Here is a 15,151-nt window from a genome sequence, read left to right as displayed (position 1 = left end):
AAACAGGGTTAATTGTACTAAGTGAGGGATCAATTAGAGCTTGGACTACAAGAAAGGCTCATTGTTGGAACTGCTGTCTTAATGTTATATTTTGGAGGATTTAGGGTTGGCAAACAGCTTCCCAAAGGCAAGAGATTGGACCATATGGCTTATTGGAGTCCCTACCAGGCATATACATATTCCTAATGTATGCAGACTCTTATTACTCTTACTAGAGACCCGGTGCACGAAATTCGTGCGGGGGGTGGGGGGGGAGGTCCCTCAGCCCGACCTGCACCCTCTCCATTCCAGGACCCCTCAGGGGTGTCCAACTGCCGGTTCAGGGATTGGGCCTAAACCGGGAGTTGGACATCCCTCTCACAATCTGGGACCGCTGGCTCCTAACCCCTCACCTGCCTGCCGGCCTGATCGCCCTAACTGCTCTCCCCTGCCAGCCTGATCGCCCCTAACTGCCTCTACCTCAGCCCTGCCACCATGGCTTTGTCCAGATGGACGTCCAGAGATGTCTGGTATAATTAGTATATTACCCTTTTATTAGTATAGATATGCTGTACTTAGGAATTCTGGAGTCCAAAATTTCTTCCTGTTTTGCATTTTATTATTTTGTATTCCCCCACTCAGTATCTAGTTCAGTGTTACACACATGTTAGGTTCTCAATAAATATTTAATTGATTGAATCCCAAGGAATTGTATATAGTCTTTTCATGTAGTAGGACTTTGTCATTATCAACTATAAACCCAAAGGGGCCCTTTATTATGAAGATTTTCATCATGGTGGAATTTATTACTAAAGGTTTTGGCCACTACATTATAGCACATAAAACTTATATATTTTTTCAGCATAATAAAGGCTTATGTGTAGTCTTTGAGAAAAGTGTTTAAAGACCCAGCTGAATCTTTTGATTTTCTTTTAAAATCTTTGTAGTTTTTAGTTGTTGTTAGTTACGGAGCCCTCAGCAATTGTCAAAGTTGTTATGGAAATCCTTTTATTTTTTTCTTCATTCAGGAAAACTTGATTTTTTAAAATATTTTTTATTCTTTTAAGCACTTTATTTTTTAAATTTATTTTATTGTTGAGAGTATTAGAGATGTCCCCCATTTTCTCCCCTTTAGAGGAAGGGAAAGGGAGAGAGGGATACATCAGTGTGAGAGAGAAACATCCTTTGGTCGCCACCCACAAGCACCTGGGCATGTGCCCCGACCTGGTTTGCTTGGAGCCCGGGACGATGCTCAACCAACTGAGCCACTCTGGCCAGGGAAACCTGATGTCAAAAACAAGCTCCATAACTTATTTTCCTGTCAAGGACAATTATTATTTTGGGAGTAGTGAGGATTACTTGATCTCAGTTCATTTGTGACAAAATATGGAAATCATTATACGATTTTTCCCATCTATTAACAAAAATAGCTTTGATTTTCCTCTTTAGAAATTCAGCAAAATCATAGTGTGTGGGGAAAATCTCTGTAATTATTACCACTAGTCATGTGTTTTGTTCAATCAACTAATAGTGCTTTGAAACTCTTTACTAGCAATAAATAGAGTATTAGGGTTTAAAGTTCTCCTTTCACTCACTTTCTGCACCTGCTTAGTGTTAAGCTCCCAGCAGTATATTTTCATTTCATTATTTAAATTTTCTCAACATTTGTTTCCAGTATTTCCCACTGGGATGGCAGAAGCCTTGGCTCTCACTTTGTTCCTACTTCATTATGTTTCTGTTTGAATTGAAATGCTGCAATGCTGCATAAGTTCTTCCTAAAGAAGAATAATTTAAAACTTTCAGAACACTTAGGAAGTTAATATTTACCAACTAGAATGTCTTTTACATTCTGATTTTGCTAGATCATTTGGATGATTACTTGGAATAAAGATCAATTTATGGAATGTAAGTCTTTTCTGATTGGCCTTTAATCCTGCAAACACTTACATCTGACTTTTTCTCTCCTAAGCAATCACTAGCTACTGTGCTTTTAAAAAAAATGAATTCAGCAGTTTTGAAATAAAAGAATAATGGGGTTTCTTAAGTGACTAGGAATAGTATGGGTATATTGCTTTGAGGTTGCCCACCAAACTAAGCCAAGAAATGTTGGTTATGGTGGTTGTAGCTATAGCAGATTTTCTCATCTCAGGAAGTTGAGTTGTTTCAAGTTACTTGATATTCTCTAGTATATAAAAACCACATCAGGGTGATGCCACAAAAAAACATGGTGGTTTAGTTTGATTTACTTTTAGTATTCAATAAAACTACATCAGTGCATATTTGTTTAATTATGACTTAAAAAATAAAACTATAGCCCAACCAAAGAAATAAACTGGCCAGTACTCTTTCACGGTGCCATCTGGTTAATTACAGATGGAATATTAGAAATGGAGGTCTTAGAATCGTTTGAAAAACCATGTTTTGACGGTATGGAAGATAGAATAAAAGTGTGTAAAAAAAAGTCATCAAAGACAATAAAAATTCTGCAAATGCTAAAAAGGTGTGTGAGTATGCGGGGGGGGGGGGAGAGCAGGAGCACATGTGTGTGAGAATGCGCTCATGAGAGCATGTGTGTAGCTGTGAACTAGTATGTGTTTTTAAGGTGGGAGAATGGCAGCAAGTGGAAAATGATGGTCCTGCTAGAAATTTTGAGTTGGAAAAGAATTGCTAGACAACACTTTTGATTGTCTGTCTCAGCTCTCTAACCTTGCTCAGCCTTCAGCTGTACTTGACCTCCACCTTAGGGGATCCACTATTAGTATGAACTCTTGGGTAGGAACCTTCATTCTACCTTTAGCTGGGACGCATTAAACTACCTCATATATTTGCTAAACTGAGCTACCTCAAAAGGTATAAGCTGGGAAAGGCAAAATTCATGTTCAGCTAAGCATCTGGAGATGTTTAGCAGCTGCCTTTTCTAAAGTTTTAATGCCAATGAAAGCTTGACTTTACTGCTTAGATTTTAGGGTGGAATATAATCTAAATTCTTCTGCACAAGTCTTTTGGCTGAGTATTTTAAATGAACATATTGTGTGCTTTCATGGACATGTAAGGTCACGTGTGTATGTGTGTAAATCCATTATTGTTACATTCCTTTTGTCTTTTTTAGTGCAAAAATTTTGTGGAATATATTGGTTAAACTAAATGGAACTTTTAGACCAAGCTTTTCGGAAAGGAAGTGCATCTGCACTTGATTGGTTTTCTTCTTTAAGTCCTAAAGAGCACTGTCCAGGGTGGGTTAGTAAAGAGGTTGCATCTGTGTGGCAGATGAGGACCCACATATGCATCCTCTTTACAAAGAAAGATGCTAGATTTAGACAGAGTCAAGGATGGTTAAAGAAACACACACACACACACACACACACACACACACAACTTGGGGGTCAAAGGAAATCCCAGTCTTTCTTACTGTCAGGTTTATAAGACGAAGTAGCACCCCAAAAGATGCGTCTGAAGTGATAGATTGCTCCACATACCACCTGAACATGGGCAGTGTAAAACAGCAGCTAAAATCAAAACCACTTGAATTCTGGCTCAGCTTTCTCCAGACAAGTACTTAAAATAGCTTAAATAACAGGATGCAAGGGGAGGGAAAACATTTCCTTTTAAGGATATGCATTCTTGGTGTGATTCAAACTTCTGCAGGAACATGGCTGCATAATAAGTTTATTTACTTTAAGGTTACTTGGGGGAGGGTGTTGGGAGAGTTAGCTGGCATTGAAAATAATACTTGGTAGAAGAGCATAATGAGGTTTCTTTTCAAACAGAATGCAGATGTGAACCTACATGTGTCACGAAAGAGAGAGGAGGCACACAGAGAGAATCTGTTGTTACAAACAGTTGGTTCCTTCCTGATAATTCAGTAGCCTGCGTGAAAGATGAGCCTTTCTGGTGCTGCATGGGGGCCTCTTAGGGATTATTTTTTAAGTTTAGTGATTTTTCTTTAAAAATCAGAACACTTGCCCTGGCTGGTTTGGCTCAGTGGATAGAGCGAAGGCCTGCGGACTGAAGGGTCCCAGATTCGATTCCGGTCAAGGGCATGTACCTTGTTTGCTGGCACATCCCCAGTAGGGGGTGTGCGGGAGGCAGCTGATTGATGTTTCTCTCTCATCAGTGTTTCTAGCTCTCTATCCTCCCTTCCTCTCTGTGGAAAATCAGTAAAATATATTTTTTAAAAAATCAGAACACTTGGTCAGTTTATTGAAATTTAGCTCTACTCTCTGTGAGAACTTAGGTCAGTGGGTAGGTGGAGTTTCTTCTTTCCTGCTTCCCATTAAAGTGTATCCATACTGTCCAAATTTTCTGGACCAACAAGTTGAGACATATGCTTACAGAAACATTGAGAATACTCTAGGCGATATAGGTCATATGATAATATCTACTTTATCGGGTGGTTGACTATATGTTGCTGGAACAGAAGTCTTCAAAATGCAGAACCTGTCTGACCCCATGCCAATGTATAGTTAGTGAAGAAGTGGGAAATGTGTCAGAAAAGGGTTCCAGAGTACTTACACCTTGAATGAGAACATCAAGGATGCCATTATGCCAGGCAGTTGTGATTTTAGTTTTTAGTTGTTAAAACTGTTTTCAGTCTAGGTCTGTGTATTTTGGGTCAGGTTATTATTAAATCTTACGTTTATGTCAAACCCAGAAAAGGAAAAGTTCACCATCAAACTTAGTTCTGAGCTCCTGCTTAATAATGTCACTGATGATGGGAGCTTTCTAAAATGCCACTGTTCTATCTCATTTCCTGCCCTTTCAAAGTACAGCATGTTACATCTCTGATATTGTTTAAGGGTGTGTGTGTGTGTGTGTGTGTGTGTGTGTGTGTGTGTTGGCTGGGGATTAGCATAAATTAGCATAAAACTCTTTAAAAATAATTGCACCCAATTTTGTCTTTCAAGTACTTTAGCAGCTGGGATATGTTGTAAAATTAATTGCAAGCTGCCTTTTTAGACTTCCTCTGCCTTCTTATTGAAATTGAAATTGTTTTCTTCAAAAGATGTGATTTAAGAATTCTAAGCACACAGTGCAATATATAGATCATGTATCATAGAAATGTACACTTGAAACCTATATTATTTTATTAACCAATGTCCACAAATAGCTTCCATTAAAAAAAAAGAATAAAATATGAACAGAAAAAAATGCCTTTGATCACAGGAGGTAGTAAAAGCTAGATATACTGATAAAATAGGTGAAGCTTTTAAAATATGTAAAACTAAATGACACATGTTCAGTGACTCTTCTCCCATCTCAGCAAAGATATAGGGTAGATATTCTAAGTGACTCAAAAGTTTTGCAAGGATTTTAAAGCCACAGTTCCAAGTACAAACCAGGATGTTCTGTCTGATTAATTTCTGTATCTGGTATGTAGCCCAGTGCCTGCCACAGAGTAGGTACTCAATTTGCTCTGGAGGTTCGCTCATGCTAAACAAGTGTCCATTGTCTTCCTTAATACAGTAAAGCAGGTTTCTACATTTAGAACAAGAGAGGTCCTGAACCTGACAACCATCACTGGTTGTCTACTTCAGTACTCCTCAGTGGGTGTGTTCACTTAGAAAACCAAATTACAGATCTGAAGGCTTCTGGGTGGGGACAGGATTAGAACAAAGTAAATGAGATTGAATGTTATTTAAGGGATATTTCTGTCGTTATTGCCATTCAGTCTGGTAGTGCTATTTCTTTTTTGTTTTTTTGTCATTGTTGTTTAATTTTGTTTTTAAAATGCTCATTAGATTAGAGCATTCTTTTCCTGGTTAATTACTTAGGAATCAATGATTCTACAGAAATCATTTTTTTCCATTGCTTATTATATGCAAGGTATTGTGCCACATATTGGGGTGGGAGATAAAAAAAAGATTAAGAAGGGGTTGCAACCTAATAGGATTGTCATGAAATGACAATTCTTGTTCCTCCAACCTCCCCCTTTAAAATGTTCCTGTCAGTTACTAAAGCATCTGTTATTACTACTCTTACTTTGAAATGGAGTTTCCACATGTGGTTATTTTATGTTAGTTATATTTTAGGGTGGCTACTTCCTGGCATCTTTTAATCACATCAGTGAGCTTCTAATTAATGCTCATGAGAGGTTATTTCAGAGGGGGCTCACCCAAGTGGTAGTTCTCCCCTTTGCCTACAACTCTATTGCGAATAAACTGCCAGATAGACTAGACTCTCAGGTAGCTTTGAATTCATTATAGTTCTCCAATATTTATTTTAAAGCATCTCTACCTTCTACTTTTATTATATCTCTGAGAATACAAGGACAGTTAAGTACCTGTTATATGCTAGGTATAAACTGGAGATTAAATTAAACTCCGATTATGTCATTTCAAACGTCAGAGGAAAATAGAATACATTTTACAATATTTTCTATCAGAAATTGCTAAAGTGGACAAAGTTTTGATAGTTGCACAGAATAAGCTACTTCCTTCAATAAAGGTGTCAGAAAAAATGAGGGAAATTTATTTATATAATGAGGTATAGTAATGGTCAGAATATTACTCCATATTTTTTTAATATGTATTATGATTTTATCTCATTAAAAAAGGTATGTGTGTGGGGGGGGGTGTGAGTGTGGTTTGCGAAGTCCTGCGTGTATTGAATTTAGAGTCAGGGTGTGTTAGAGCTAAAAAGAGACCTTAGAGAGAGAAGACCTGGAGAGAGAAATTGTGTAAGCTAGTAGCCAAGGTGAAATTTGATCCTGTATCACAGTACTCCCTCTGCTGTGTCCTTCCAGCTATGCTATGTATCTCTCACTGTGCCACACTTGCAGTGAGCTCAGTTCTAACTTTTTAAAGAAATGGGAGGAAACACATCAGTATATGCATGGGAGAAAGGTGTATTGAAACCCAAGCATTTCATTCATCAAAGTTGCTAAAATCCTGCCGCAGTGCCTTGTGGATTACTTTGTTCTTTTTAGTGACTACAGATGTTGCTGGATTGACTTCTACATATAAACACTTTACTAATAAAGTGTTTGATGTATGACCTTTATAAATTCAAATCAAAGAGAGTGAAGATGTGCCCTAGCATTACCTTGAAAGAAATAAGTGATTTTCAGAAGTGTTGAGTGGTTTGGGGATGATGGGTTTTTTTGTTTATTTGTTTGTTTTTAAAATATTTATTGTTGAAAGTATTACACATGTCCCTTTTTCCCCCATTGACCCCCTCCAGCCCACCCCCTACCCCCTGCCCGGGGATGATGTTTTAAAAGCATAGAGATTTTAACTGATAAATTTAAAATTTTATCATCTACTTTTATGAACATTTGTTTGACTCTGGAGTATACTTCATTAAAACTAAACATAGGCCCGGCTGGCGTGGCTCAGTGGTTGAGTGTCGACTGTGAACTAGGAGGTCACGGTTTGATTCCTGGTCAGGGCACATGTCTTGGGTTGTGGGCTCGATCCCCATTGTAGGCATGCAGGAGGCAGCTAGCTGATCAATGCTTCTCTCTCATCGTTGATGTTACTTTCTCTCTCTCCCTCTCTTTTCCTCTCTGAAATCAATAAAAATATTTTTTTAAAAAAAAAAACTAAACATCGAATTTTATCAGGGGAAATGGTTTCATAAAGGATATTTAATATTTTAATAATTGGCCAAAAATGGCCAATATGAAGTACACTGAGATAATACTTAGGATAAAGTCCAAACTATGTTTCATGGCCTTTAAGAAGTTTTATGATCAGCTACCTAACTTCATCTCTCACTTTCTCCTTTGCTTACTCTGCTCAAGTCATACTGGATCTTTTCTGTTCCCTAAATAAACTAGACACTCTTCCACATCAGACGTCACATTTGCTGTTTCCTCTTCCCACAGTCTTTTTCCCCAGATACCCACATGATTTGCTCCCTTACCTCACCTATGTCATCATTCAAATGCAACTTCCTCAAAGTGTTGACCAAAAATGTCTCTAGAAGTTTCTGAATGTCCTCTGGGAAGAGGGAGTAAATTAGCACCCAGTCTAACCCCTTCCTTTATTTTTTCTTCGAAGCACTTACATTACATTATATTTTATAGTCATACCTCATGTTATATTTGCTTATTAGTTGTCATTGGAATGTGAGCTCTTTGACAGCAAGAATTTCTTTCATTGGTTGCAGTATCTGCAATCCCAAGAACAGTACCCAGTACAGAGTTTTTAAGTAATGGACCACTAGATTAACTATTCACAAAACATTGTCTTGTCTTGAACAATGCCATCATCATCTTGGGGCATTTCTCTATTCAGATTGTTTCCTTTTATTATAATAATTCAATATACAATTCATGAAAATGACTGGGGAAATAAAAAATAAAAAGCATTGTTAAACAGTAGGTATTTGAAATTGCTGGTGAAAGTCCAACTTTCTTTTTTTTAAATTTTGTTGTATTGCTTAAAGCATTACAGAGAGTATTACATATGTCTCCTTCTCCCCCCCCCCGACATTCCCCCAGCTTCCCCTACCCCCCCCCCAGTGTCTTGTGTCCATTGGTTATGCTTATATGTATGCATACAAGTCCTTCAGTTGATCTCTTACCCACCTCCCCCAGCCCTCCCCGGCCTTGCCGCTGTAGTTTGACAGTCTATTCGATCCTGCTCTGCCTCTGTATCTATTTTTGCTCATCAGTTTATAATGGTCTTTATTATCCATAAATGAGTGAGATCATGTGGTATTTTTCTTTCATTGACTGGCTTATTTCACTTAGCATAATGCTCTCCAGTTCCATCCATGCTGTTGCAAATGGTAAGAGTTCCTTCTTTTTTACAGCAGCATAGTATTCCATTGTGTAGATGTACCACAGTTTTCTAATCCATTCATCTGCTGATGGGCACTTAGGCTGTTTCCAGATCTTAGCTATGGTGAATTGTGCTGCTATGAACACAGGTGTGCATATATCCTTTCTGATTGGTGTTTCTGGCTTCTTGGGATATATTCCTAGAAGTGGGATCACTGGATCAAATGGGAGTTCCATTTTTAACTTTTTGAGGAAACTCCATACTGTCTTCCATAGTGGCTGCCCAACTTTCTTTACTAAAAAAAAAAAATGCTCAAGTGATCACAAACCTCAGTACATTAGCACTCTCCTTTTAAATAAACTTTTAGTCATTGATCAGTTTTTGTGGGTTTTTCTTTTTCATTTAACAGTTTCAGATTAAGCATCATCAGTACTGAGATATATACTCTGCTAAAACTCTAGTAGCACACACAAAAAAAGTTATTTATAGAGTCATGGTAGACACTTGCATTACTCAGAGCTGCAATTATTTTTATGGACTTTATATTTGTGTTGGACTGATGTTTATTTACATTAATTTAAGAAATTGGCACTGAAAATGGTAACTTAATTTGAGGTGTGCTTTGTAATATAATCGGCATTAACTCATAAAACTATTCTATTAGACTAATGGAAGAAGAAGGAAAACACCCAAATAGCTACAATAAAAATTATTTTATACCATGTCAGTGTTTTATTGGTGTACAATGTATTCTTTTAATAAGTTCTATTAACTTCATTATTTAATTCTGATTTTATTAAGCAACTGTGCTTTCTTAATATTTGGGTTGCTATTTTAATAAGCAAAGCTACTTATACACTGTTTAATATACAGGATACATGATGTAAAACCCTAATCTTTCTATTAAAATTTGCTTTTCCCTTTCAAACAACCTTAGGTACTAAACAATATGAAAGAAAAAATTGTATTTAGGCAAGTTCATAAACTGAGCCTCAAATGCAGAAAAATAATAGGTTTACTTCTTTCTTCTAAAAGTTTTTTCCTATTTTGTTTGCTCTTCCTTTTTATAAAGATCTCAACAGCAATGGATTCATTTGTGACTATGAACTTCACGAGCTTTTCAAGGAAGCTAATATGCCATTACCGGGATATAAAGTGAGAGAAATTATTCAGAAACTCATGCTGGATGGTGACAGAAATAAAGATGGAAAGATAAGTTTTGACGAATTTGTTTATGTAAGTATGAAATGAAAATCCACCATTTTTACAACTGATTGTTCCTTTGTCTAGTGCAGTGGTCGGCAAACTCATTAGTCAACAGAGCCAAATATCAACAGTACAACGATTGAAATATTTTTTGAGAGCCAAATTTTTTTAAACTTAAACTATATAGGTAGGTACATTGTTATTAACTTAATTAGGGTACTAGTAAGCTGGCCCTTGCTAAAAACGTCCTCAATCTGATTGAGGCACGTTAGCTGAGGTCGACCCCTTCCAACTCTCCCATCCACACTCGTCTTGTATACTTGTTTCAGATAGATCAGTGTGGATGGGAGAGTTGGAAGGGGTCGACCTCAGCGAATGTACCTCAAAACAATGTACCTCCCCCGCGCCACGTCTCCCACCGCCAACCGACCCACACCCCCCACTTCTTCTAATGCCGCTTCTTCAAAATAGACTCCCCCAGGCCGAAAACCGACTTCTGCGCATGGGCCACGAAGTTTCAATCGCACTGTACGTGCGTACCCGCACGTGGTATTTTGTGGAAGAGCCACACTCAAGGGGCCAAAGAGCCGCATGTGGCTCTCGAGCCGCGGTTTGCCGACCACTGGTCTAGTGGAATTATGGAGTCATAAGTACCATCTTGCTAAGTTCCTAGATATATTGTATTAGTGCTGGTGTAACTAATGAAATTTCTCTCATCCTAGCCACTAAATTTAGTTAGCTCTTTTAGCCATTAAATATCTTAGCAAAAGAATTGAGAAAACGGGCACTGACAAAGATATAACATACTGCTCACTTGGTAAGGTGAACAGTCCCTTTTAGGGCTTCATTAGAGGGCATTTTCCAAGGTGCTAAATGACATCCTTGAAGTCCTCTTTCTCTCTCCCTCAGTGAACAGTGTGTTCCTAAATTTTAATAATACACCCTGACTCACAGTCTTGGAAGTTTCCTGAGTTGAACATTCTGATTAAAAAGATGTTTGCTACTCTTGCAGTAGTATTTAGCCGTACCATTTTCTCTAGGATGATAATTTTAACAATTAAAAGTTAGAAGCATGTCTTTTCAGTTCATTGGAAGAGGCATTTAAAATTCTTGTGTTCTTCTCTAGTATCATAAAATAATATTCAGTGTTAGGACCTGGTTTCTTAATTTTTTGACCCCCAAGCACCTGGTTTATTGTTCTGTACTCAGTGTTTGGAGAGTGTATGTGTAGCACTCACTGTTGATTTTAGCTGCTAGCGAGTGAGGTCTAGATTTTCTGGACCTAGGCCATTTTCAATCCGTATTCATTGACAAAGTATTTGAGATATATGTTAAAGAATAAATGTTACCTCTTCCCTCAATTAAGGACACCCTTAAGAATATAGTCAATAATATTGTAATAGTTATGTCTGGTGCCAGGTGGGTACATGAATTATCAGGGGATCACTTTGTAAATTATATAATTGTCTGATCACTATACTGTACATCTGAAACTATAATATAAAATAATATTGAATGTCTAAAAAAACACTCTTAAGATTTTGTTTTTATTTATTATTAATTTAAGACCAAGTTTGACTAGATCTAATTAGGCATTCTTTGCAGTATTTGCAAATAGCTAAGCAGTGCCAAATATTTATCACAAATTTCCTAGCACTCCTATCCTCTTTTTTTTTGCCCCAAGACACCTGAAATGACAACATATACCCGTCAGTAACCATAGCAACTAAAATTCTGATATGTTCTCTCCAATTAGAATTATCCCCTTTTAAAAGCACCAAAAGAGTTCAAGAAGCAAGTTGACTAAGGAATGATGTCTACTTAGCTGATGGCATTTTGGGGAGGAGGGTTGTTATTGTTTTAAAAATGCAAACATGTTTCATAATTAAAATGATATAGTTCTTACCACCTTTTTTTGAAATACTGATTTCCTCCCCACAGTTTTTGTCTCCAGTTATTGCCAAAGTCTTTTGTTTTGAGTTCTGTGTCCAATAGTAAGTGGCAGTTGACTTGCAATATGAGCACTTGCATGTCCTCTGCTGTATAACTTGCTCACCTTGTAACTGCATGTTTTATTGTGAATTTAAAGCAGCTTATAGCAGTAGTTAACTGTGATTGGGGTTTTTTTAATATAACTTGCTGTTCAGAATTTTTGAATCTAGAAAGAACAGACTTAAGTCATTAAGATTTGCAGTGTGCCGGTATTGTTAAAGATAAAATTATGAACATGTCTTTGAGAAAAATTGTCTTGGGGAAACAATTTTGTACATTTTGAAACGTTGCAGATTTTGCACAGCTATTTTTGGCCTTTATGTGAATATACCTTAGTATATTCTTTAAAAGTTACATGCCTAATAATTTTGGCATCACCAGGGAATTTTTAAAGTAAAATATTAATAAGGACATTTTCACTTAAAATGTACATTTTAGAATAGGAAGGAATCCATACGTTTATACTCCATTTTACAAATTAAAAAAAAACAAAAAACAAAAAAAAAACACCTGGGTTCCTGAAAAAGGAAGTGACTTACCCAACTTTACAAAGGGGATTAATGGCTTTTTTCAGTTATCTTCCTTCTATTCAAGAAATTTGAAATATGAAGGACAATAAAAATAACCTCCCTAAAGTTTCAGAATGACAACACCATGACTGTACTGAAAGTAATGGGCGTTTAACCAGATGTCTGTTCACTCCCATGTGCTTTGCCATCAATGAAATAGCTTACAAACTGCCCTATAGGTAGATCTCAGTTATCTGAGAAAGAGGAAGTTATACCTATCAGGTATTAACATAAGCAAATAGAAATAAACTTGTTGATGCATGTTAGCATTTTGTTTTTCATTTAAATTGCTGTTGTTACTAGGTTTAGGCCTACAACAAATCCCCCACCCCCTCCCACCCCCCAATGTAAACCTGCTACTTTGAAAACAAGCCTCTAACACTGGAAGCCAATCAATATACAGTATATATATTTGGTAATTCTTTCTGAAATATTTCCTTTTTAAATTCTATGCCTCTGGATTTTTGGGGGGGCAGGAGGGTGGCCACTAATTCTTTGCTGAGCTAGAAAGGAGGTGGGACTTTTGAAAGGAATAAGAAACATATATATTCCATAAAAGAGGCTGGAAAAGATGTATAGACCGAGAGTGAGCTGTGCACACCAGGAGTTTGTTCACACCCGATAAAGCAAGTCCTTCCTCTTGGAGGGAAAACAGTGAGCTCATTAGTATCACAATGGGCAGCTTTGAAAATATTCATTGAGAAGTCTCCAGCACAGTAGTTGGCCTTGTGTTATCTCTGATTTCAGAGATTCTTGTTAAACCAAGGCTTATACTCAAATAGCTTTGTCATCCACTGGAGCAATTTCTTTTCTAAAGTCACAAACAAAATGCAAATTCTCGAGTTGTGAATCAGTTTAATAGATGCATAAATCTTCAATTATCTTTTATCTTTTGATTTTTTTAAATCTAAAGAACAGAGAAAATAATATAAAACTGAAAATTTGAGCTTGGCTGTAATAATTTTTTAAAAATATTTAGAAAATGAAGGACATGTAACTTCTAAGACAATTAAAAATTAACTAATTTAATTGCAAGTTTGAATGTCATTCCTGAGCATCAGGAGTTTAGAACTATTCAGTAATTGCATCACAATATTGTACAGCATTTTTATTATTACTACTATTTGTTTCATTTCTCTTTTCCATGGTGTATATAAATTTAGATTTTTTTCCAGCTGAAATTGTGATCATGGCAACAACCTAATTTTTAGAAGAAAATAATCCTTGAAGCAAAAACATTTGTAATAAGAAAAATAATTTTTCATAAATCATTCTGCGGCAGTAACATTTTGGACATTTTTTGTCATTCCAGTGATTGATGATATGTCAGTCATGAGGAAACTTACACATTTTAGATTTTAATTTATTGGACAATGTTTTACTAAATGAAGTAGAGTTCAGAATGAGGTAGAATAGTGAATATTGTTTTTTCACTGAGCTGATATATAATTATTGAAGGAGGAGATACGGGGACAAAATGCATCACAGTTAAGATTGCTACATTCCCAGGTAACCATTTTATTGTATAATCTTGGCTTAGAAGTTAAAGGTAAATTGGATCAAATTAAAGTTAAATGGAAAAAATCAGTATAAGTAAAAATAATTTTAATAATTTGAAAATTGCCCAGAATGCATGAGTTAGGTTCACACTACAGGAATCAAGGAGTCAAGGAATCCAGAGAGAAAGGAGAGTGATTTCGCTGGCTGTGTGCAGTATTTAGAGTAGTTAGTGTGCATGTGGGTGTCTATGTCTACCCCCATATACACACACACACATGCATCTATTCTAAAATTCTACCTCTGAAATTACAGGTATAGCACAAAATCCCAGCTACAGAAATTGAGTAAGCTTGATATTGTAAAACTTACTGCTTACTATTTTCCTATATAAAATTGGGTTTATAAGTCCAAGGAAAGTAGGATTTAAGAAAGATAACAGGCCCTGGCTGGGCAGCTCAGTTGGTTGGGCATCATCCCACGCACTGAAAGGTTCCTGGTCAGGACACATGTCCAAGTTGCAGGCTCAATCCCCGGTAGGAGGCAGTTGATTGATGTTCTACTCTCACATAGATGTTTCCCTCTCCTTCTCCCTCTCTCTCTAAAAATCAATAAAAAAAATTGTAAAAAACAAAACAAAAACACCCAAAATTCTTTAAAAACAAAGAAAAAGAAAGGTAACAAGAAAAGATGACTTTGTGATAGGGCCGCTGACAACACCAACAGCAACTTTTCTACCAGTTATAAAAAGTCACTCTCTAGGTGGATTAATCACAAAACGGTGCCCCGCCCCGCCCCCCAGACCTTTTTTTTTTTAATATATTTTATTGATTTTTTACAGAGAGGAAGGGAGAGAGATAGAGAGTTAGAAACATCGATGAGAGACAAACATCGATCAGCTGCCTCCTGCACATCTCCCACTGGGGATATGCCCGCAACCCAGGTACATGCCCTTGACCGGAATCGAACCTGGGACCTTTCAGTCCGCAGGCCAACGCTCTATCCACTGAGCCAAACCGGTTTCGGCCCCCCAGACCTTTTCACATTTAGAAAAGGTACTCCTGCTTTCTGCTTTACACAGTCTAGTGCAGGACATAAAGTAGGCCTGGCTAGTGGAGCATGGGCTGGATTTCAGCTTCTTCTCATGCTCGCTCTCCCAGATACAACCTGGATTGACCCTGT

General features: G+C 37.1%; 1 protein-coding gene across 7 annotated transcripts in view; it reads left to right on the top strand.

The window, feature by feature from the left end:
• The window catches only part of PLS3 (plastin 3), an 89,362-nt gene that overhangs the window by 54,003 nt on the left and 20,208 nt on the right, over positions 1 to 15,151 (top strand). For all 7 annotated transcript variants that reach the window (XM_036303947.1, XM_036303950.1, XM_036303951.1 and 4 more), the window contains one exon: positions 9,778 to 9,941. In XM_036303947.1, the coding sequence (XP_036159840.1) occupies positions 9,778 to 9,941 (164 nt within the window). The remainder of the gene's footprint in view (positions 1 to 9,777; positions 9,942 to 15,151) is intronic.

This window comes from Myotis myotis, unplaced genomic scaffold (genome assembly GCF_014108235.1).
Source record: "Myotis myotis isolate mMyoMyo1 unplaced genomic scaffold, mMyoMyo1.p scaffold_m19_p_4, whole genome shotgun sequence".
In the NCBI taxonomy this organism is placed as follows: domain Eukaryota; kingdom Metazoa; phylum Chordata; class Mammalia; order Chiroptera; family Vespertilionidae; genus Myotis; species Myotis myotis.
Note: the sequence above shows the minus strand (reverse complement) of the source record. Positions and strands in the feature narration are given on the sequence as shown.